Genomic DNA, 24,188 nt, shown 5'->3' with positions numbered 1-24,188 from the left:
ACCTTTCTAAGAATTTGTCCATTTCTTCCAGGTTGTCCATTTTATTGGCATAGAGTTGCTTGTAGTAGTCTCTTAGGATGCTTTGTATTTCTGTGGTGTCTGTTGTAACTTCTCCTTTTTCATTTCTAATTTTATTGATTTGAGTCCTCTCCCTCTTTTTCTTGACGAATCTGGCTAATGGTTTATCAATTTTGTTTATCTTCTCAAAGAACCAGCTTTTAGTTTTATTGATCTTTGCTATTGTTTTCTTTGTTTCTATTTCATTTATTTCTGCTCTGATCTTTATGATTTCTTTCCTTCTGCTAACTTTGCATCTTGTTTGTTCTTCTTTCTCTAGTTCCTTTAGGTGTAAGGTTAGATTATTTATTTGAGATTTCTCTTGTTTCCTGAGGTAGGCTTCTATAGCTATAAACTTCCCTCTTAGAACTGCCTTTGCTGCATTCCATAGGTTCTGGATCATCGTGTTTTCACTGTCATTTGTCTCTAGGTATTCTTTGATTTCCTCTTTGGTTTCTTCAGTGATCTCTTGGTCATTTACTAACGTATTGTTAACCCTCCTGTGTTTGTGTTTTTTACGTTTTTCTCCCTGTAATTCATTTCTAATCTCATAGCATTGTGGTCAAAAAAGATGCTTGATGTGATTTCAATTTTCTTAAATTTACTGTGGCTTGATTTGTGACCCAAGATGTGATCTATCCTGGAGAATGTTCCATGCACACTTGAGAATAAAGTGTAATCTGCTGTTTTTGGATGCAATGTCCTATAAATATCAATTAAACCTATCTGGTCTATTGTGTCATTTAAAGCTTCCGTTTCTTTATTTATTTTCATTTTGGGTGATCTGTCCATTGGTGTAAGTGAGGTGTTAAAGTCCCCCAGTATTATTGTGTTGCTGTCAATTTCCTCTTTTATAGCTGTTAGCAGTTGCCTTATGTATTGAGGTGCTCCTGTGTTGGGTGCATATATATTTGTAATTGTTATATCTTCTTCTTGGATTGATCCCTTGATCATTACTTAGTGTCCTTCCTTTTCTCTTGTAACATTATTTATTTTAAAGTCTATTTTATCTGATATGAGTATTGCTACTCCAGATTTCTTTTGATTTCCGTTTGCATGGAATATCTTTTTTCCTCCCCTCACTTTCAATCTGTATGTGTCCCTAAGTCTGAAATGGGTCTCTTGTAGACAGCATATATATGGTTCTTGTTTTTGTATCCATTCAGCTAGCCTGTGTCTTTTGGTTGGAGCACTTAATCCATTCATGTTTAGGTTAATTATCGATATGTATGTTCCTATGACCATTTTCTTAATTGCTTTGGGTTTGTTCTTGTAGGTCCTTTTCTTCCCTTCTGTTTCCCACTTAGAGTAGTTCCTTTAGCATTTGCTGTAGAGCTGGTTTGGTGATGCTGCATTCTCTTAGCTTTTTCTTGTCTGTAAAGCTTTTGATTTCTCCATCGAATCTGAATGAGATCCTTGCCGGGTAGAGTAATCTTGGTTGTCGGTTCTTCCCTTCCGTCACTTTAAGTATTTCATGCCACTCCCTTTTTGCTTGTAGAGTTTCTGCTGAAAAATCAGCTGTTAACCTTATGGGAGTTCCCTTGTTGTTATTTGTCATTTTTCCCTTGCTGCTTTCAATAATTTTTCTTTGTCTTTAATTTTGCCAATTTGATTACTATGTGTCTTGGTGTGTTTCTCCTTGGGTTTATCCTGTATGGGACTCTCTGTACTTCCTGGACTTAGGTTACTATTTCCTTTCCCATGTTAGGGAACTTTTCGACTATAATCTCTTCAAATATTTTCTTGGATCCTTTCTCTCTCTCTTCTCCTTCTGGGACTCCTATAATGCAAATGTTGTTGTGTTTAATGTTGTCCCAGAGGTCTCTTAGGCTGTCTTTATTTCTTTTCATTCTTTTTTCTTTATTTTGTTCCTCAGCAGTGAAGTCCACCGTTCTGTCTCCCCAGTCAGTTATCCATTCTTCTGCCTCAGTTATTCTGCTATTGATTCCTTCTAGTGTAGTTTACACTTCAGTTATTGTATTGTTCATCTCTGTTTGTTTGTTCTTTAATTCTTCTAGATCTTTGTTAAACATTTCTTGCATCTTCTCGGTCTTTGCCTCCATTCTTTTTCTGAGGTCCTGAATCATCTTCACTATAATTATTCTGAATTATTTTTCTGGAAGGTTGCCTATCTCCACTTCATTTAGTTGTTTCTCTGGGGTTTTATCTTCTTCCTTCATCTGGTACATAGCCCTCTGCCTTTTCATCTTGTCTATCTTTCTGTGAATGTGGTTTTTGTTCCACAGGCTGTAGGATTGTAGTTCTTCTTGGTTCTCTGTGTGCCCTCTGGTGGATGAGGCTGTCTAAGAGGCTTGTGCAAATTTCCTGATGGGAGGGACTAGTGTTGTGTAGAGTTGGCTGTTGATTTGGTGGGCAGAGCTCAGTAAACCTGTAATCCACTTGTCTGCTGATGGGTGGGACTGGGTTCCCTCCCTGTTGGTTGTTTGGCCTGAGGCAACCCAACACTGAAGCCTAACTGGGCTCTTTGATGGGGCTTATGTCAGAGTCTGGGAGGGCTCATGCCGAGGAGTACTTCTCAGAACTTCTGCTGCCAGTGACCGTGTCCTTACAGTGAGACACAGCCACCCCCTGCCTCTGCAGGAGACCCTCCAACACTAGCAAGTAGGTCTGGTTCAGTTTCCTATGGGGTAACTTCTCTGTTCCCTGGGTCCTGATGCGCACACCACTTTGTGCATTCCCTCCGAGAGTGGAGTCTCTGTTTTCCCCATTCCTGTCAAAGTCCTTCAGTCAAATCCCACTAGGCTTTAAAGTCTGATTCTCTAGGAATTTCTCCTCCCATTGCTGGACCTCCAGATTGGGAAGCCTGACGTGGGGCTCAGAACCTTCACTCCTGTGGTTGGACTTCTGTGGTATAAGTGTTCTCTAGTTTGTGAGTCACCCAACTGGCAGTTATGGAATTTGATTTAATTGTGATTGCGCCCCTCCTACCGTCTCATTGTGGCTTCTCCTTTGTCTTTGGATGTTGGATATCATTTTTGGTGATTTCCAGTGTCTTCTTGTCAATGATTGTTCAGCAGTTAGTTGTGATTCTGGTGTTCTTGCAAGAGGGAGTGAGAGCACTCCTTCTACTCCGCCATCTTGAACAAATCTCCATTTGGTTCTATTTTGTAGTTTCTGTACATTTGCTGAGAGTTTAAAATTCATTATGAGAAGATTTTCCTTTACCTCATTGAGCATAATTATAATATCTGCTTTAAATGTCCTTGTCTGCTAATTCCAACATCTGGGTTATTTTGTGTTTGCTCTCTGTTGATGTTTTGTCTTATGCAAATGGGTCATATTTTCCTTGTTGTTCATGTCAAATAATTTTGGATTGTATGCTGGACATTGGGAATGATGTGTTGTAGGATTATCAGTTCTCTATATTTCTCCAAATTGTTGATATTTAATGATATTTGGATTTAGCTATTTATTAACTGCTTATTCGTTTTGTTTGAACACACAATTAACTTGGCTGGATTTAAACTACAAATGTTGTCTCTTTGTAGCAGCTTTCATCTCATTGTAACTATTTTATCCTTAGCTGGACTGCTTACACTGTGCCCCATTCATGTGTGTTTCAGAGTCAGCCAGAGATTTTGGCAGAACTAATACATAGAGTCTGTGGCTTAGCCTACTGCCTCTCTCTTTATGAGATTCCCCCTTTACTTTCTGGCAGCTGATGTTGTCCAAACTCTCCTCCAGTCATTCAAACCTCTGAGTTTCATTCAAACTTCTGAGTTTTCTAACGTGTTTCCTGCCACCCTGTGCAGCACAGACCATGGTCTGTCCTATGGATAAAGCTATAGAAACAGGAGTCTCATCCTGAGCCAATTCCTTCTTTCAAGGTTGACTCTCCTCCAGAATCTGCCTGCTTTTGCTCACTGTCCAGAGCTTTCAGTAATTGTTTTTGTTTTTTAGTCTGTGTGTTGTTGTTTGTTTTATTTTTGGTTTTGATTCAGAGTTTATATCTGCTATATGAGGGAGAGTCAGTCCCCTAAGCACTTACATGACTATAGAAGCAGAACTTGATTGTCAGTTTTTGAAATTTTAAAATCATATAGAACTATTAAGTCTCTAGGAGAAAAAGTCCAATAATAGTGTCTAAAATGTCAAAGAAAGTAGGTATTTCAAAAAGTTTTATTTCCTATTGAACTCAATCTCAGTTTATTTTCAGAGCCTTCAGGAGATACAATTGATATACAATTGAGATACAATTGATACAATGATACAATTCCCTTGCAACATTTTATTGTTTTAACTAATGGTATATTTTGGACTTGGAAGGATGTAATTCTCTACAGTTTAGCCAGTGGAGGCATTTCAGACTTACAGGCCTTAGAGATGGAACAGATTCAAGTATCCAGATAAACCCTCTAATTTTGCAGATTAGAAATTGAAGACCAAATGATTATGTGATTTAAACATTAACACAAATGGGCATTAGACAAAGTTTCCTGATGTTGCATGTCCAATAAGAGCTATTTGTATCATACCCTAGGGATTATACTTCTGTGGTATGTCACTACATATTCTTAACTCTATCTACTCTATCCCTCTGTTGGATGTCTTTAGGGCTGTGTTATTTCCTGAGCTGCTAAGAATCAGAGAGGATTCCTGAGTAGTTGTTATACATAGGATAATAGTGGATAAATTAAGAATTAAGTTAGATGATGTTTAAAAAAGAAAAACACATCCTAAAGTTCTTGGTACAAAATAAGTGTCAGTAAGTACTCATTCTTCATCTTTCTACTTCTCATCTTTCTTATTAATTGCCCATGCCCTCATGATACATTTGAATTCAGGGAGAGCAAGGGAAAGTAGCGCTCTTATTATTTTTTGGAATTTTTATTTTATTCCTGTTCTAAAATAATGCAACTCTCCCATATGCCCATCCTTTCTTCTCTCCTTGTCTTGTTTATCCCTACTATTTCATTGTCTTCACCGTACTACAGATTCAAAGAGACAGATAAGTAAGGAGGATGAGGTCAGCAGGGTCTCAGGCTGTGGTTAGTGAGAAGGGAGTACTTGTTCTCACTCCTTTCTAAGCAAAATAAATTGAGAGAGAGAGAGAGAAAGAAAGGGAGTTTATTGAAAATACTGTGTTTAATGCAGATGGTATATTGAATCATTCTGCAGTTTTCTTTCTTTGCTTAGCAATGTTTTTGAGATCTAGCATGTTGCTAAGTGTAGATGCAGTTCATCCTTTGTAATTGTTATGTAGATTGCCATGATGTGACTCTGCCACATTTTATTTACCCATTTCTCATGTGATAGACAGGAAGACTTTTCTGTTTTTTTTGTTATAGGATACTTCGCAGGAGCGTCGTGTGTGTGTGTGTGTGTGTGTGTGTGTGTGTGTGTGTGTGTGTGTGAAAATTTACTGAGGGTTGATTCCTGCAAGTTGAATTGCAGAATCGTAGGTTATTTATATTTTTGTTTTTAACAGATACTTCCAAATTTCCTTCCTGTACTATTTACTCAATATTTTTCTTGAGGTTGTCTTAGGTCTGATACAGTTATCTACTTCAATTTCATCCTGAGTAGCGATCACTGTGAAACCATGGGTTTGATGTGCTAAGTATGCATTTTCTAATACATATTAAAAGGGATAGCTATCAAAACAAAATAAATTTGCCTGTGTTCAACCAAAAATAAATAAATAAATAAAATTTAAAAAGCAAGGGAGAGACAGAGCACACTAGTTTCTTGGCATTGTTAAAAATAGATTTAAAATCAAAGGCTTCTAGCTTTTAACCTATATGCAGCTTTGTCTCTGTTTAGTCATCTCTTAATGAATGTTATAATGCTGATCCAGAGATAGGGAAACTTTACCTGTAAAGTGACTGTAAATATTGTAGACTTTGTGGCAACATTCTGCTTCATGGCCCCTTTTATTTTTTTCTATAGCTCCTTAAAAATATTAAAACCATTCTTAGCTTGAAAGCTGTACAAGTGGCGGACGGTAGTTTGCTGGTTTATGTGTATTAGACATTCCTATTGTACAATGTTGAAGAATCGGATGAGATAATGCATGTGAAAATATGTTGTGAATCATACTATAGATAAGTGATATTATTATTAATGATAATAATTACCCCTTGTCATTTTGAGGGCAACACAAAGGTCTGAGGGAACTGGACATAGGTAAGGTTAAGTTTTGATGAAGGGAATGATAAAGGAATGTTTTGAGTCTTGCCAGATGAATTTGGCAGGCAACATTATTTTCCAGGTACTACCAGCATAAGACCCTACCACTTACACCATGAGCAAGGCAAGGTACACCAACACACACATTGTTCACTTCACAATATTTTTCCAAATCTAACCTTAGCAAGAATAATCTGGCTGCTTTGGAATTAGAGAAAAATGGCATAAAATCAACAGTCATAATCCTCCTTAGCCAGGATGGTGATATACTTTGACTTCTTCATAATCTGATTTTAACATAACTGTTCAGTAAACAATTGAAGTAAACTTGAATTTCCAAGTTCCTAGTTTTAACTTTTATTTATCTTTCAAATGAACATTATACATTAAAAAGTAAATGATTATATACTCTGAGTCTTCACTGCTGCATTTTAGTGAACATAAAAAGTAGGAATTATATCTAGACTTTAATCATAATATTTTCTAGTGGGAAAAAAAGAAGGTCTTTTCCCTGACTTAAGTCTTGTTTTTTTTTTTTTAATGTTGAGCCTTCTTTTAATTAATTTATTTTTTATTTTTGGCTGTGTTGGGTCTTCGTTTCTGTGCAAGGGCTTTCTCTAGTTGTGGCAAGCGGGGGCCACTCGTCATCGTGGTGCGCGGGCCTCTCACTGTCACAGCCTCTCTTGTTGTGGAGCACAGACTCCAGATGCTCAGGCTCAGTAGTTGTGGCTCACGGGCCCAGTTGCTCCGCAGCATGTGGGATCTTCCCAGACCATGGCTCAAACCCGTGTCCCCTGCATTAGTAAGCAGACTCTCAACCACTGCGCCACCAGGGAAGCCCTTAAGTCTTGTTTGATTCAAGTTCATTGACAGTTATTTATCACTAGTAAATTTAAAATTACCCTAATTTTATTACTTCATAGTCCCTATGAATTTAAAAGGCTTCTTAAAATAATAGCATAAATAGTCTGTAGAGCCCAGGGTCTGAGAGGTTTTGCAGATTCGTGACTCACTGAGACAATTAGAGGTCAACAGATCGCGTCTCCATCTGCCTGCAGAATTTCATCCACTGACGCCATTTTGAGAAGTGCTGGCTTGACGCCATTTTGCGAGGTGCTGGCTCAATGCTGGATAGTCTCTTAGGTGTGGGAACACCTGTCCCATAAAGCATTGTTGAGTTGTAATTTCACAATATCTCTTAGTCATGCCTAAATCTGGAAGCAAGTAATTAAGTAACAAATGTCATGCATCACAGAGCAAGCTGGATAATCATGTTAAACATATTGACGAATTCTCTAACTTGACTATTTGATGTAAAGAAGGGAGCATTGAGTCAGCTGGTGAGGCATAGGCATAGTAAGACTGTTACATGAAGTTAAAGGAAAGGGGAAAAAAAGCACTAGAACTCTCCGCCACAACCCACAGACAGAATCGTATCAATAGAATCTGACAATAGAATAACAGCATACAAATCGGAAGCACAATCTTAAAAATGTATTTATGAGTCACAACTTACTCACATTTCTCGTAAGAATTACTGATTTCAATGACTAACGTTAGAACTTTTAAAATGACATTGAAAATAAAAGAAACTTCTTTTTTAATGTAAAATGAAAAAATAATTAAACTGGGTTACCACACATTCCCGTCTTTGAAAGGCATTAAAATTAACTTGTGTGAAATCAGGTCTACCTAAGAGGAAAAAACACCCTTTGGAGCCATATTCAGTTCCTTTTGGTCATCCTTTTCACCACATTACATCTATACCATATCCCACAGATTCTGCCTCTAATGGTGACTGCCATTTAATGAATGTTGTTGTGCCAGGTACAGTTCTATCCACTGGGGCAGAATAGGAGACAAACGGAAAATATCCCTTTTCTCACGGAGCTTAAATTCTAAGGAGGGAGAGATAATTAACAAATAAAGAAATAAATACTACCTCACTTGGTGATGACAGTAAGGAAAAATAAATAAAGGGTTGGAGACGACTGGGGTTGAGGTATATGAAGGTGACTGTATTTTACCAAAGTCCGTTATTGAAGGTCTCTATTGGAAGAGGAACATTTTGAGCAGAGACCAGAAGGAAGTGAGAGGGGGTCATGCCTGTGCCAGGGAGCAAAAGCACTCCTGGCAGAGGGAATATGGATCAAGGCTCTGGGCTAAGAGTATGACTGGGACGTTTGAGGAAAAGCAAAGGGCCAGTGAGAGTCTGTGTGATGAATGAGGGGGAGATGAGGGTCATGGGTAGGAAGAGGTGAAACCATATGAAAGGCCTTAAGGAAGACTTCGGATTTTACTCTGGGATGCAGGAAGCCTTTGGTGCCCCTTCCCACTTCAGACTCCATCGGGACCCAACTTGGCAACATACCAATAAGCTACTACGTCATGTCTTGTCCCCTGGCTCTCCTTCCTCTATTGCATGTTTACTTTGCTACAGTATCTATCTTTTTTTAAACCCAGAACTTAAACTATTAAATATATCCCACTGTCTAAAGCAAAACAAAATTCTTGGTCCAATCATTGTCAGGGAACTCGAATCTATACAATCAGAATCCCTGAAGAAAACAGACTGTACAAACCAACTGGGTAACATAGTAGAGCTTAGTCCTGGGACCAATTACAAAGGTGTGGATAGGGTTTAGGACTTGCATAAGAGATAGCACAGTACCTCGGTATTAGCAGCTGCGGGGAGCCTTATCTCCTGTTATAAGTTGAATTGTGTCCCTCAGACAGATATGTGAAGTACTAACCCCCTGGAATTCAGAATGTCATCTTCTTATAACAGAGGCAAAGATTTCAGCGATGCTTCTACAAGCCAAGGAATGCCAAAGATTGCTAGCAAACGCAAAGAGCTAGAAGAGGCGAAGGATTCTCCCTTACAGATTTCAGAGGAAGCATGGCCCTGCTGACAGCTTTAGTTCAGACTTCTAGTCTCCAGAACTATGAGACAATAAATTATTGTTATTTTAAGACTTCCTGTTTGCAGTATTTTGTTATAGCAGCCCTGGGAAACTAACACACCTCCTCTTGATCTGAAGGAAGAAATTCTCAGAACCCAGAGATGATGGCACCTATGGCCTTTGATAGAGGGGCACAGACAGCATGCAGCATGCAGGGAACTGGCAGATCGAGAGCTAGAAAAATAAACACGCCAACTCTCTGGTCACCTGCCAGTGACTTCCCCTGGCTGAGCAGCTTTGGAAGGCAGAGGGTGGTTGAGGACATTGGTGTGTGCCCCTATGCCTCAGCCTCCAGAGGCAGAGAGGGTAGACAACGGCAGAGAGTGGATCTAAGAGGACAAATAGAACTATCCAGTACAAAGTCCCTAAATAATTTTGTGTCAGCTTATCTTTCTTGCCTCCCCTCCTGTCCTTTCTCCATGCATCACATATGATCAGACACCCAGGACCACAAGCTGCCACCCAAGGCACCATATGTGATCTGCCGTCATGTTTGCTCATCTAGTCCTCCTACTGAAATGTTTACTATCCTCACTAACTTCTCCATCTGTAAGAATCTAATTTATCTTCCAGGCTCTTCATAAAACTTTCTATGATCCACCAAGGCAGAAATCCCCCCTGCATTGCAACTCCCATAATCCTGAATTTACGGTTCTATACCATCCAGGCATGGATTGAGTTACATTCACCATTTATACACCTTATACATTTCACAACTGTGTACACAAAATAGGGATTAATGTCTATTGGTTAAATTGAAAATGATAATTTTAGTATTGAAATGAACCTTAGAGTCATCCAGTTCAATCTGCCCGTTTTACAGAAATAAAAACTGAGGCCCGGAAATAGACATTGGCAAAATACGACTACGATACAGATATTAAATTACCCAGTCTTGTGCTTTTTCTATTATATAATTATGGAATAAAACATTATTCTCATAAGACTTATAATAACAACTCCAAAGTCTTATAAATATAAGAAAAAATAAAATATAAATGAGTTAGGAATTTGTGAATAAAAAGCTTTTTAAGATACATGCTGAGAAATTTTTTAAAAGTATTTGAGAAAATATTTTGTGCTTTATTGATTCCACAGTGTTTGAGAAACAGCTTGTGGTATTTAACATCCTCCAAAGGCAGCTGGGTTCTCCCATTCCAACTTGGTAGCAAGTGTGTTAAGGGATAAATAGATAAAATTATTTGCCATAATTTAAAAATAAATGTAACTGAATGGCTTAAACTGTCAGCCTAGAACATTTCAGAATCATTTAATATTTTCCTAGATTTTGTCAAGTGAAATGTCAAAATGAATTTCAAGCACCTCATAAATTAAAAGGGTCACTTAATTATCTATATTTTCTGAGACAATCAACTTTCTTGTGTGCCAAGAACAAGGTCATGAATTTTCTCTTATTCTGTTTTTATATTAAACTTGTCTTATTCTTGCCTTAGTGGATACCGTACCTTCTCAATGACATCTTTCTGCTTGGGGAAATGGAAACTCACAAAAGTTAGTCGATTTCCATTTTTGCAGTGGTGTATTTCAGGAAGTTCCCATGACCACCCTCAGATTGAATAATTCTCTAGAAGGACTTTCAGAACTCAGCAAAAATGTCTACTCACAGCTATGGTTTATTACAATGAAAGGACACGGATTCAAATCAGTAACAGGCAAAGGTACGGGCAGGGTCCAGGAGAGGCTGGTCATGGGGCCACCAGTTGTCTCCTTCCAGTGGAGTTGTGTGGACAGTGCTTATTTCTCCCAGCAATGATGTGTGACAACATGCATGGAATTTTGCCAACTACAGAAGCTCATCAAACCTTGCTATCCAGGCTTTTTATGGGAAGTCAGTGATGTAGACATGGCAGACCACGCAAGTGGCTCAGCTTAGTTCCCAGCCCCTCCAGAGGTCAAGCTGATACCACGTGACCCAAGGACACCCTCCGCCACCCCATACATGACATTGTTAGCAAAGACTCTGTGGCATGGTTTATGTGAGGTCTAAGGTCCTCACATAAACAGAGAGACTCATTCCTGTAGTCAGGGCCTATACTTACCTTCCAGGAGCTGGCAGCAAAGACCAAAACTTTTCTTAGGCAAGGTTAATCCTTTATGACATAGGTGTCTCATACATTTAAAATATAAATCTCTAAGAGGTTAGCATCTTGATCCTGTTGTTTCTGCTCTATACCTGTGGTTTCCACCCTGAGGTTCCAAACTTTCTCAGATTGTGGCACCCTCGTGTCTCAGTTATTTTTCATGGTGCCCTTTAATTTAGGCAAAAAGAAATTCCTAATAGTAATTAGGTTCAGACAACTCAATAGCAGTAGTTTACATGGTGTCCAACAGGTAATGCCATGATTCCCTGAAGAATTCTAAATATCCTAAGAGTTTTAATAAATTAGAAACTAGGAGTTTACTGCTGTGCCTCAAGGCCCCTTGGCACACAATTTGAGAACCATAGTTCTATATAACAATTAAGTCACTACAGAAGATCAATTTTTCATGGTTTCTTTCCTTTAAAAATGTTTTGTTGAGAACTAAATATGTGTAGAATGCTAGGAACTGGGCTTCCACATATAGCTAAGATATGCTCTGGCTCTGGACAGCTTAAAGTGTTTCATAGATGTTATGAAGTGAAAAATGAAGGAAAATTTGGGGAACAAATTAGTAAATTGAATTTTCCAAAGTTTGACACAGGATCTAATAGACTTTCAGGAAATGGTTGTTGGACTGAATTGTAACACAAATGGGAGGAATTGCTTACCTTAACTATCACGAGTGTACATGCAAATAACATCTATTAACACCAAATCTATTTCCCTGTTCATTAGGATGAAACTGTTTCACTCTTTAAAAAAAAAAATCTTGTTTTTCTCTTTTGTCCATTATAAAAGCAACATAATATTTCAGAAATTTTAGGAAATGAAAAAAAAAATCATAACCACATCACCCTTATACAATAACTCCTATTATTTTTGTCCTTATTTTATCATATACATCCCAACACAGCTGTAATCATATATATTAGATTTTTCTTGTCTTTTTTCATTTAACATAGTTTTGTAAGCACTTTGCCATTGTTCTAAATAAATTTTCTTTAAGTTGCCTCTTACTTCTTCCCTAATTTGGAAGAGATTTGCTTTTCCTTTTGCTAAGAAAATCTCTACTCTTTTCAGAATTAAAGTGTCATTTTGTAAAAGTGCATCTTCAGTTCTGTTACATTGATGTTTGATTACCCTTTAGTTTGGACAAAATGATTTCCTTTACTGTGAATTACTCAGCAAGGAGGTACTGGGTACTGAGAGTTGTATAAGAAGAGATTTATCTTGCTCTTGCTTACCGAACCAACGAGGCATTCCAGTCTTAGGGCCAGGGAGGAGCCAGGCTGTAAATTTTTCTGACTCCTGCTATAAACAAAGCCTGTCAGGAGGAGGCTGTGACTTGACACCCCTTTCAGAAAGGGAAGCGGGGAAACAGAGAGAACAGAATGCATCTCTCTCTTTGTGTCACTCTGTACCTTGGGAAGAGGAGACCAGGGATTTCTAGATGCAGAGCCAGGGTTGACATCTTTCTGGTAAACCAAAGCCACCATAGTAGAAACTCTGAGTTGCCTTTAAACTCCAAGGTGACTTTTTCTGTGAGGAGGGAACGGGCTTTTCTCAGGTCGAGAAGAGTCGATCTTGCACTATTAATGGATCTCTTCTTGTCTTAATTCAAAGAGCTTCCACAGTGAGGGCTGAAAGATGGGGTTTCCTTGGCACCGTATTCATTTGGGAATGAGTCTGGGGCACTCAAATAAGTGCACCTGTATTTAGGTGCACCTGTATTTAGGAAATGAGGAATTGGTATCATAGACTTAGAAGTATTACCTATGACTGAGGTTACCTTCGAGTATTTTTAGAGCATTACTGTCACTAGAAGAGGTAATGAGGAAATTTTTTAAAAAGATGAGGAAGGAAAGCTGTTAGAACCATAACCTCAGGAATAGAGAACCATAACATGCGATGCTAAATTATATATATCCAAAGGGAATTGACAGTTAATATTTGATTTTTCCCTTTTTATCTAAAAGAATGTGCTCATTAATTTAAAAGTAACATGTTATTTACAGCATTTTTAATTTTTAAAAATCTCCTTAGAAGGATTAGGGATGTAGACTCTCTCATACCCTCACTGTTAATGGGGTTATAAACTGGTGCTAAGTTTCTCTGATATGTGTGCCCAAACCTCAAAATTACATCTACTCTTTTGAGCAGCTATTTAATTTTTAGGACTTTATGCTATGGTATATTAGGAATGTACACAAAGGTTATAATACATATTCATATATATTAAATGTATGTTTTCTTAAAATCATAAATAATCTACTTTTTTAAAATAAAATGGAATTAGTTAAATAAATTGTGATGCATCTATATAGTAAAGTTCTATATTGTCACAAATCATGATGATATACAGATATCTTAATAGTGTGAAAAATGGTCAGGATATATTACTAATTTTAAAAATGTAGGAAAAGGAGCATATATCATTTGATATTTTTTTATACACACAGATGTAAACAGTAGAATGAAGTTTATCAATATGTTAAAGTAGTTTAAGTGGTTTTTTTGGGTAGTGGATAATAAAGTTCTTCCCTTCCTTTCTTCCTTCCCTCCTTCCCTCTCTCCTTCTCTCCTTCCTTTTTTTTTTCCCCTTCCTCCCTTCCATTTGTCTTCATTTTCCTTCCTCATCTTCCTTTTTATTCTTGGTTTCCTTTGTTTTCAAAGCATTTGGGCTTTAATTTTATAATTTGAAGGAATATACTGTTTCATTTTATTTTTAACCTTATCTCATTTGGATTTTCCTTAGGAAATTTGGGTGGGAAAATAAGCGAAACAATTGTGTTGTACTAATGCCCCTTTTCCTTAATGATTCCAGGTTCTCTCCCTCCATGGGTAAAGAGGAGAGAAAATAGGAGAGTGAGGACCAACATTTCACTGTGTCTTTCAGAAGCAGACCTAGAAATTCATTCCACTGTTTTCATTCCTCTTCAGGAAATGAATTTAAAATATATATATATATATATATATATATATATATATATACACACACATATATATTTGATAGTTGAAGGACTGATAGGAAAACAAGTCAGGTATTTGCTGTATAATTATTTCATGGTATTTAAACATTATGTATTTTTTCTCCACAACAGTTATGAAGAAATCCGCTTTACCTTTAGTATGTAAAATTAAAATTATTCACAGCTTTTCTGAGTTTTCATAACACTTTTAAATAAATTAATAAATCTAGGCTCTTTAATTATCGAATTAAAGTCTGAATAAAAATTTTCCAGGGAAGCAAAAACAAGTCATGCTTAAACGCCAGGATAGGAAAGTTGGTAATAGAAAAAATAACGTTCAGTAATGACCAAAAGTAATTGACTATGTCAATTCTCAAACTTGACATTGTCTTCAGTATTTGAGTCTTGGTTTTAGGGAATGTGCACAGCCCATTGCAAATTACAAAACATTGAAAGTTGAAACTGGTAGTGACAGAATATTGGTGATAGCGTTTATACTGTACTAACAACTGTATACAGCCTGACATGGAGCAGATGGTCTGAGTTTTGAGAATATTAAGCTTGTGTCAGATAAGTGAAATTTTTGCTACAGTAACTATATTTTCAACGAATTTTTTTTAATGAATCCTATCAGTACAACTATCGTAGGTGCTTCATGTGTTTCATTTTAGGGGAAATTGATAGTAGGATCACCATATTAACTTTGCATTTTAATTCCATGTTACTGGTGTCCCATGGGTCCCAGATTGAACACCAGGGGTGCTGGGCCCAGGATTGAGGCAACTCTGAGTCTGTCTGGAGGCTGGAGATATGGCATGCCATGGTTCTATTTTCACAAACACCAGATGAATCCCATGGGGAGGAAGTCATGGTAAGGAGAAGGGCTGCAGAGCTATAGGGCAGCCTTCAAAAATCCCACCAGTGACTTGATTCAGTGTCGAGGAAAGCCACTTTCAGTGAACCAAATCTGAGGGATAAGGAACAAAATGGTGGGCACTGCAAGAACAAGTTCTTGGAACACCTACGGCAAATATGTGTGGAGAAGGGAGTCCCCAAACTGTGGGAAGACATTGAGGGGTTTGATTCCTAGAGACACTGTGGAGATATACTTTTTTGTATCCATTATGGTTACTTTGGTCTTACTCTCACTGTTGTCACCCAGAAAACACGGATTACTTTTATATCCCTTTAGAAAGAATAGAAAAGTAGTTAACAGATGGCATACAAAAAAAGACACAGGGCTTCCCTGGTGGCGCAGTGGTTGAGAGTCCACCTGCCGATGCAGGGGACACGGGTTCGTGCCCCGGTCTGGGAAGATCCCACGTGCCATGGAGCGGCTGGGCCCGTGAGCCATGGCCGCTGAGCCTGTGCGTCCAGAGCCTGTGCTCCGCAACGGGAGAGGCCACAACGGTGAGAGGCCCGCGTACAGCAAAAAAAAAAAAAGACACAAACATGTAGGCTTCTTGTCCCTGCCTTTAAAACAATAAACACTAGGATCATTTGGAAAAAAAATAACAGTTACTAGGAAATCAATTAGCCAAGGTGAAAAAAAAAAAAATCCCTAAATAGCATTTAATCTTCCAAGTAAGAATTCTTCATTCTTGGGTCAGACTGATCAGTGAGGTGGGCATTTAGACTGATTGATTAGATTCATCCATTTGTGGTAACGCTGAACATCAGACATACATGATGGACATGTTCTTTGGTGTTACCCTCCTTTCTTCGTACTGCATAGTCATCTTTCTAGCATTTGTTATCTGATTTGGAAAATATTTTAGAACAACCCAATATCAACTTCAAGATAAAAATTTCTACACACTTCACAGCTCCTTCCTATTACATGAATGTGTAAATTGAATTCCCTCTCGATGAAAAAAACAAAGGTTGGCTTCCCAAAAATGTTTTCATTGGCTTTAGGGAACTAACATGCACCAGTCTGGGTGACTAATACTTCCTGGAAAATAAAGATAGATCAACACATAATTAAGCTCTGGCTCAACTATAATTGTTGTCTTGGAAACGGTTTTGGGGATAAATATGGTTGTGCTAATGAAACTTTTCATGATTTCCAATGATCCGGTTTATTAATTAGGCCAGACCATCTTACTACCTTAATGCTACCCATTTTGGAATATTCAAAGGGTTAAAACAAAAAAAAAAGTTCCTAAGAGGACATCGAAAAGGAGAAAAGGGGGATAAATCTTAAATTCGTTATTTACCAGCTCTCATAAGGATTCTAGTTAAAGGAATAGGTTAAACGTGCTTTTTGGCACTTTTGTGGGTTTCAAACATCCTGCCTACCTCATTAAGCAGAGAGCAGAGAGTTGTATACACAGCATTTTGAACTAATAATTCCTAGCGTTAATTCTCTGAACTCCCTCTTTGTAGGATTTAAAATTGGACGAACGCAAGAGAAACAAGCGAAACCAAAATCCTAACTAGCCAGGGTTTTCTAGTTCTAGCTTTCAGTAAAGAGGAGTTTTGTAGGAAGTTCTGCTCAAAGCGTAGCCCGAAGGGCAGCCTGCCGGCTCTGGAGGGTTTAGTGGAGGCCGAGCGTGAACCCTGGGGGCGAGAGCGCATCCTGGTCTGAGATCACACCCACTCGGGGTGTGCGTGAGTGAGTGCGCGGTGCCCGCGCGCGTGTGTACGTGTGGGGAGGTGTGTGCCAAAGGGGTGGGGTGAGGGGCGGTGAGGAGGGCGCTAGGTGAAGCGCGAGGAGCGGGAGCGGGAGGTCGCGCGCTCCGGCCTCTCCCCCAGGGGCCGCGGCGGCTGGCTAGCGATCCGGCTGCCCCTCCTGGTGCGCGCCGCGGCGGCGCCACAGGCCCCTCGACCCTTTGACCACCGCCCTCCGGCCGCCCGGCCCCCAGCGGGGACCGGCGATGGCGCGGGACTGACGGCCTCCTCCCTCCGGACCCTTCTGTCCCTCCAGGGGCTCCCGGGGGCCGCGGCGCCGCCCCGACCTACATGTGGGGCGGGCGCGCCGGCGGCCAGAGCGAGCGGCCCTCGGCGCCCCCGAGGCGGTGCCCGGCCGCGCGGGAGAACCAGGAGGACGAGGAGGAGGAGGAGCAGCGGGCCGGGCCGGGCCCCCCGCGCGCCGCCGCCCGGGAGCACGGGCTCCCCTGAGGGAGCTCGGGGCGTCCCAGCCCCGGAGGAGGGACCCGGAAGCAGAAGCGGAGCCGCGAGTCGAGCCGAGCCGCTGCCCCCGCTGCCCGCCGGCGCCGGGTGGGGGTCCCGGCGGCTGGATGGGCGGCGGCGGCTTCGGCCGCGGGCGGCTATGGGCGAGGAGCAGAGCACGGTGAGCGGCAGCGGCGGGCCCCTGGAGGCGCGGACCCCCCCTGGCGGCGCCACGGGCCACCCCGAGCCCCCGAGGCCGCCGGGGGACAGCACCGGGGCGCCCGGGCCGCGCGCCTCCTCCGCCGAGCCGAGCGGCGACAGCTGCGGAAGCGACTCGGGCTGCGCGGACACGAGCCTCCCGGAGCCCGCGAGAAGCCGGGGGGCCCCGAGCTGGAAGAAGAACCAGGCACCGGCGCAGCCCGCAGGACTGGCCTACACCGGGCCCCTCAACCCCCAGGCTTTGCAACAGCAGCTGGCAAAGGAGGAGGAGGAAGCGAGGGACCGAAGCGAGAGAGGGGATGAACAGCAGGAGGCGCCCCCCGGCGAGCAGCCGGAGCCCCGGACCCGCGTCGGGGCCCCAGACGGACTGGTCCTGGACGTGCTGGGCCAGCGGCGCCCGCCCCCCGCCAAGAGACAAGTCTTCTGCTCCGTGTTCTGCGTGGAGAACGACCTGCCCGAGGTCCCCTCGGCGGAGCGGCTCTCGCTGCCCGCGTCGCCACCCCGGGCTCCGCCGGTGACCAACCCTCCCAGCACCCCCTCCTCCTTCCCCAGCCCCCGGCTGTCGCTCCCAGCGGACACCCTGTCCCCCGACGGCGGCAGCATCGAGCTGGAGTTCTACCTGGCGCCCGAGCCGTTCTCCGTGCCCAGCCTGCTGGGAGCTCCACCCTACTCTGGCCTGGGTGGGGTCGGGGATCCCTATGCGCCCCTCATGGTGCTGATGTGCCGGGTGTGCCTGGAAGACAAGCCCATCAAGCCCTTGCCCTGCTGCAAGAAGGCCGTGTGCGAGGAGTGCCTCAAAGTCTACCTGAGCTCCCAGGTAACCTCAGCCCCTCTGTCCCTCCCCTGTCCCCCATTCAGCATTCCAAATCACTGGCCAGGAAGTCCCGCTCGCCAGCTCCCTGCTCACAGGAAGAGGTGATGAACACCCTTATGGAGGACCTCTGTCAGTTTCTTACATCTCGGTTGTTGGTTTACGTGTGTTTGTCTTCGCTGGTTAACTTGACTGGAATTTAACTCTGCTTGAGCTTCGAGCTTTGATTGGCAACCGTAGAAGGAACAGGGTACAAGTGAATTGCCTTCTGCTGTTTCTTTTATTAGATTGCAGGCAAGGAGCTTGCTCAAAGAGGAGGGCAATGAGAGTGCCTCAGAGGCCTGGTATCCCAGAAACTAACAAATACTGGGCACAAAATAAATATGTATTGAGTTGGTGGAGAGAAGAGTTGCAATGAATGATACCGAATTTGAAATTTTGCTCCATTTAGATAATCCAGAAAACGTGTTACTAATTTATTTATTCCTTGGCCCTGGTCCGCTTTTCAGTTTCCTTTTTCTCAGTTAAGTTGAAGTACTTTTTCTCACTGAAGTTTTATGCCAGCAGAGTGCTTTATTTCTCTGAGAGGGAACAAAACAGAAAGAGCGAAACAAAGCAAAGCAAGGCTAAGAGGCTTAACAAAACAAGTGCTGGTGAAACTTTCCTCCTCAGCTCCTTATTTGAAAACTTGTTTTTTTTCTTGGAAAGTTTAAGAGTGCAGTAGACCGGCTTTCCTTCCCTGGTGGTGAATGCGTCCGTCCCGCAGTTTTCAGTCTGCTATGTTTCTGCCAGTGTTTTGCACAATCCGGAATGCCCTTTGATCCCATGTCTGATTGTCCGACGCCTATTCATCTTTCAAAACTCTGGCTGTTCAGGTGCCAACTTTTCCGTGAAGCCTTACCTCACCCTCCAGGCCACTGCTTGTATACTTTCAAAATACTTCTGCATGTCTTGCATGCACTGAGGTTGTTCCATATGTGTCTGTTTGTCCGGCTAGACTGTATGGACAGGGTTTTATAGCCCCTGTGTCTGGTAGTTTCATGTTGGTATCCTTTCCCATAATAGTGTTGAATAACATTGGCTGAAGCGAACTGAAGAGGATTTCACATGGTGCAGTTGCTCTGTGTATTGTGGCTAATCCATGCTTGTGTCTAGACTGAAAGCGTGTAACGTGCCCAACGGCAAACGCAAAGGGGAATTTAGACAGAATGGAATGTTACACAAACAGTGACTTGGCCAAGATGGCTGAGATTATCCAAACGCCTGTGAGAGACTATGATGTCTCTTTCATGCGTTATCGGCAGACAGATGCTTGAAAAAGGAGGAAAGCCTGCTGCCCATCGTGTCAGTTTCTATGACAGCACTGTCAAACAGCCCAACAGATACCGGTGCCATCCATGTGCAAAGCCCTGTGGTGGGATTCAGACATTCCCAAGGTATGGGCCCTGCTCCAAGGAAGTCCCCTTGTGTGTATACAAGATGTGTACACAAGAACAATACAAGGTAGCATATAATAAGATGTAAGCGGAGTAACAATATCATGTAGCACTTCCTCTTAAGGGCTGGATACAGATGCAGTGGGTTTAGAAGTTCAAGGGAGGTGGTCATTATAGGTTGGGGTACTCTGCAGTTTGATTCCTTTAAGGTGGGCCCTTTCCCCAAAGCAAAATTTTTTTTGCCACCATAAGTTAGTTTTAGGAAGTCAGTGTTTTGATCTCCAGTGGAGAAAGAGAAGGAATGGGGGTGGGGAGTGGAGGGTGGCAAGGTGAGTGAAGAATCATTGCCATGCACAACTGGGAAAAGCTCCTCTGAAGTAACGTGGTGTCTGAATGTTGTCGGCAGTATTTAGGATTGTATGTATGTTCCTGACCTTCTTCTGAAGTATTTGGCAGAATTTCAATAAAGAAAAAATACACTTTATTTGAAATAATAAACAACAACAAAAAGATGAATCATGCAGGCCAGGCATGCTTCCACTTCAGGGCTTTGTGCGTGTTGTTCCTTGAGCCTGGACTATCCCCCTGGAGTCCCCCCCACCCCCATTCCCTTGCTTACTCCTTCCCCTTCTCCCTCTCAGGTCTGTATGTAGATGTCACCTGTGTGACCTTCACTGACCACCTGTTTGGTGGTCACCCAAAGTTGAGCCTCACCCCCCACTCTAGATCTCCTTTCCAGCTATTTATTTTCTCCCTAGTGATAAAAATACTCTGCCTTGTACTTATGCAGTTGATTTCCATGAAGACAGGAGTTTTCACATGATTTGTTCCCTACTGTGGCTTTAGCACCTAGAATGTTGTCTGACACATACAGATGCTCAACTAATGAGTTATTGAGTTTATGAAGAGCTGAGCGACAAAGAGAGGATGAAACTGCCCCCAGAAACCACGGCTAGAAGGAGGTGATCTGCTTGAGCACTGAATTCTACTCTGAGATTCTCGATGTTTAAGACAAAAGACAAAGACTTAAAGTAGACAAAAATAATAGGTTTGCTAAGTTTGTTATTAAACTTAGAATTAAAGAGTTTTTAAACAAACTTTCAGCTTATACAAAAATGGCATTTCTTTCACTTGGATAAAACTAGGCCTGTGGTTATAATTCTGATCTGTGTTAATGATTAGGTCCCTTCTACTTAGAATCTGTGTTTCCACATCACTTAACCTCTCTGTGTCTTAATTTCCTCATCAATGAAATGGAATTGCAGACCATGATCTGTAATGACACACCAATTCTAAAGCAAAACAAAATCAAACTGCAGGCCTAGTTTGACAACAAATCAACTGTTTTGTTGCATTACTGAACCAGGTCAAAGGGCATAGAGAGTGCCCTCTTTCATTTTATAAGGCATTTTGGTTTTGACAGAAGTAAATCTGTCAAGCTTGAACGTGCAAGACTCTTAAGACCTTTTAAAGTAAAATGATATATTTGAAATAAAAAGTTATTAGTGACTTTTTTCATCATCTTTCGGATCTGTGCTAAATAGTGTATTATTTAACATCATTTAAGAAAACAAAGCAGAGTCCCTGTTAAGCATTTTATGCAAACATTAAAAATGCATACTAAATGTGAGTTGGAATATTGCCTGGTTAAATTAATATTCTTCTAAAAGGAGATGCTGAGTTCTTTCAAAGAAGGTACAAAGTTGGAAGACAGGAATGCAGGTTTTTAGATCATAAATCTTATTTCCATTAGTGCCGTGGACTGAATATGTGGCAAAAGCTGTTAGATATAGGTGTCTTCATTATTTCAGTGCAGACATAGCAGGGTGGTGACTTAAATACCTCCATACTGTGTTTTAAAAATAATAGTTTTAGTTTTTCAAAACATAATTCTTCTTCAGTTATCACTGTGACTGGGGCTGTTGGAGAATCCTTCTTAGTGGAATGACTTTACTGGCCGATAGGTACCATCCAGTTTCCAGTTGCCATGGTGAAGGACTGAACTGATACATTATAATCTTTGGCACTTACATAGGGGAGTTACTTAAAGGCTGTAGAGTACCATGACGGAGATTGTGGGAGTTTAACTGGTTTGTGTTGCCTGGGTACATAAATCTTTGGTACATAAATTTTAGAAGTACGTTTCCTAGTAAGCTGTGTGTGCACGTATGACCATGGCTTAGAGCGCACAGTCCCAGGGATGTCTGCAGTCTCCTGCAGGTCGCAGGGCCATTCTGAGTACTGACCTCAGCTGGTTTGGCCTTTACCACGTTTTCTAGGAGGAAAGATTGTTGCTTTCCTTGTTTCATAGAATGATATTGTGCTCATTTCAAAAAATCCTCCACAGGTATCTTTCTTTTATGATTTTGCTTTGAGACAGTAAAATCTGTTATGATGTGAAATATTAATATTTAGTCCTTTACGTAAAGAAAGAAGAGAATTGGGCATCCTAAGGGCTTTCTAAAGGTAAGGGCTGTTGCAGCTTTCATCACTCTGCTTCAAAGTGCTCGCGATTGGCAGATGCATGACTTGGAATGTATACACCTGTCAAATGAGTATTAATAGAGACAAGCAACACATTTCTTCTGCAGTTTGTGAACAAAACAGCTGCTAGATGGTAATGTCCTAGAGTGACTGTCTACCATAGTCACCCTCGAATCAGTGACCTAGGGATGAAAGCTTCTGTATCCTATTATTAAACTCTGAGTCATCCAGACTTTTATGGGTAAGAGTGTAACCTACTTTTTCCCTTTAAATCTTAAAACAACCTGGGTAGTTTTAGAATCTGTCCTGTTCAGTATGGAGTTTGCCTGCAGCCGTCTTCACACAGGTGATTTACAGATCCTATCATGCCAGGTGTGATTTTGGTAGTCTTAAAAATGTGAAGAATAAAAGAGACTGAACTCTGTTAAATCACTCTGAGAATTTGAAAAGTGAGAATTCAGGCATATGTAAGCTTTTTTTTGTGTGTACAGAATGAGTGTGTGTGTGTGTGTGTGTGTATTGGGGGGCTGTGGTAACATTTGCTTTTATACCTTCCTGACTCATGCACTTACTTATTTTCCTCTTCTGACTCTTTAATGATATCTCTTTTAATAATTTCTTCATTTCTCTTTAATAATTTCTTTTTTCTCTTACTTTTCAAAATTTGATTTTAAGTAGCACTTGATTTCTGCAGAGGAATCAATCCCCTATCAAGGGCTCATCTCTGGGCCAGCAGGACCTGGTCCAGGCACTGCCTGGGTGTCTTCCTTCCCATCGCTTCCAGCATCTGGAGATGACGACGCCACGTGGAGAAACCCTGCATTGTGCTCCATTGCCTACAAGATCTCAAATAACATGACTAGTACTACTTACCTCATGCGTCAACTGAAACCTTTACAGTGGTGATTTTTTCTTTTTTCTCCTAGAGTAGATAGAGCTCAGCATTTACACTTGAAGGCTCTTCCTTACTCCTCATATGAGAGACCGTAAAAGGAGAACGTTAGGACTTCAGCTCCCAGCTTTTCATTAAGAGTTTGGGATGGGGTTGTAGACAGATACTTGAGTCATAATTTCCTATAATTAACTTTTTCATTTGTTAATGTACCATTTATGCATTTAACAAACATTTATTGAGTACCTGTGTGGCAAGGACCATGAGATAATCTATACATGTATTAAATGCCCCCAAGGAGCCATCTTAGAGACTAGTTGGCAGTGTTTCTTCCAAGCTTTGTCTTCCAAGCATAAATAAGCTTTCCTTTAAGTTCTCAGATAGCTGTGGGTCTCTCCTCTTCTGCTTCCTTTCTGGGAGGATTTTCTTAAGCCGATTCTGGAATACCAGTTAACCTTTTAGTAAGCATATTACTATTCCTCCTATTATGTTTATTTCAAAGTAATAAATCCACTCATTACTTTTTTCTTAATAAACACATTTCCCAGAGTTCTTTGTAATTGTGATAAATAGAATATTAGTTAATACTTTGCTTCTTTCAAAATATTTATTACCTTTGCTTAAAAGAAAACATAATTTTGCTGTTTGTTTTGGATCATTCATGACAATGTGGCAAATCTTGAAAGTTATGATACTTTCAAAGAATTGGTTTTTTTTGTTTAAATTCAGTGTCAGAAGGGTTTTATGTGATAAACGAAATGAACCTTCCCAAATCAAGTTCTGTCTTAAAACAAAAATTCAGTGTCTGCAGGACAATAAATTCCTAGAATAATATTCTCTTTCAACGTTATCAGTACTATTTGCCCTATCAATTTTGGGTAATTACACTTGAGTTTCCACAAATAATAACAACCATTAATTGAACATCTATATTCCAAGCATTTTTACACGTTTCATTATTTAATTTTAATTCCCTTACATATTAAATACT

At 40.9% G+C, this 24,188-nt stretch overlaps 1 protein-coding gene across 1 annotated transcript in view; it reads left to right on the top strand.

The window, feature by feature from the left end:
• Positions 1–17,404: 17,404 nt before the first annotated feature.
• RNF217 (ring finger protein 217) overlaps positions 17,405–24,188 on the top strand; it is a 131,773-nt gene continuing 124,989 nt past the window's right edge. The window contains exon 1 of the mRNA XM_082856108.1: positions 17,405–18,391. Coding sequence (XP_082712234.1) covers positions 17,516–18,391 — 876 coding nt within the window. The 5' untranslated portion in view covers positions 17,405–17,515. The remainder of the gene's footprint in view (positions 18,392–24,188) is intronic.

Source organism: Leucopleurus acutus (genome assembly GCF_964270905.1).
Source record: "Leucopleurus acutus genome assembly, chromosome: 15".
Lineage (NCBI taxonomy): Eukaryota > Metazoa > Chordata > Mammalia > Artiodactyla > Delphinidae > Leucopleurus > Leucopleurus acutus.
This window is presented reverse-complemented; position numbering and strand designations above follow the sequence as displayed.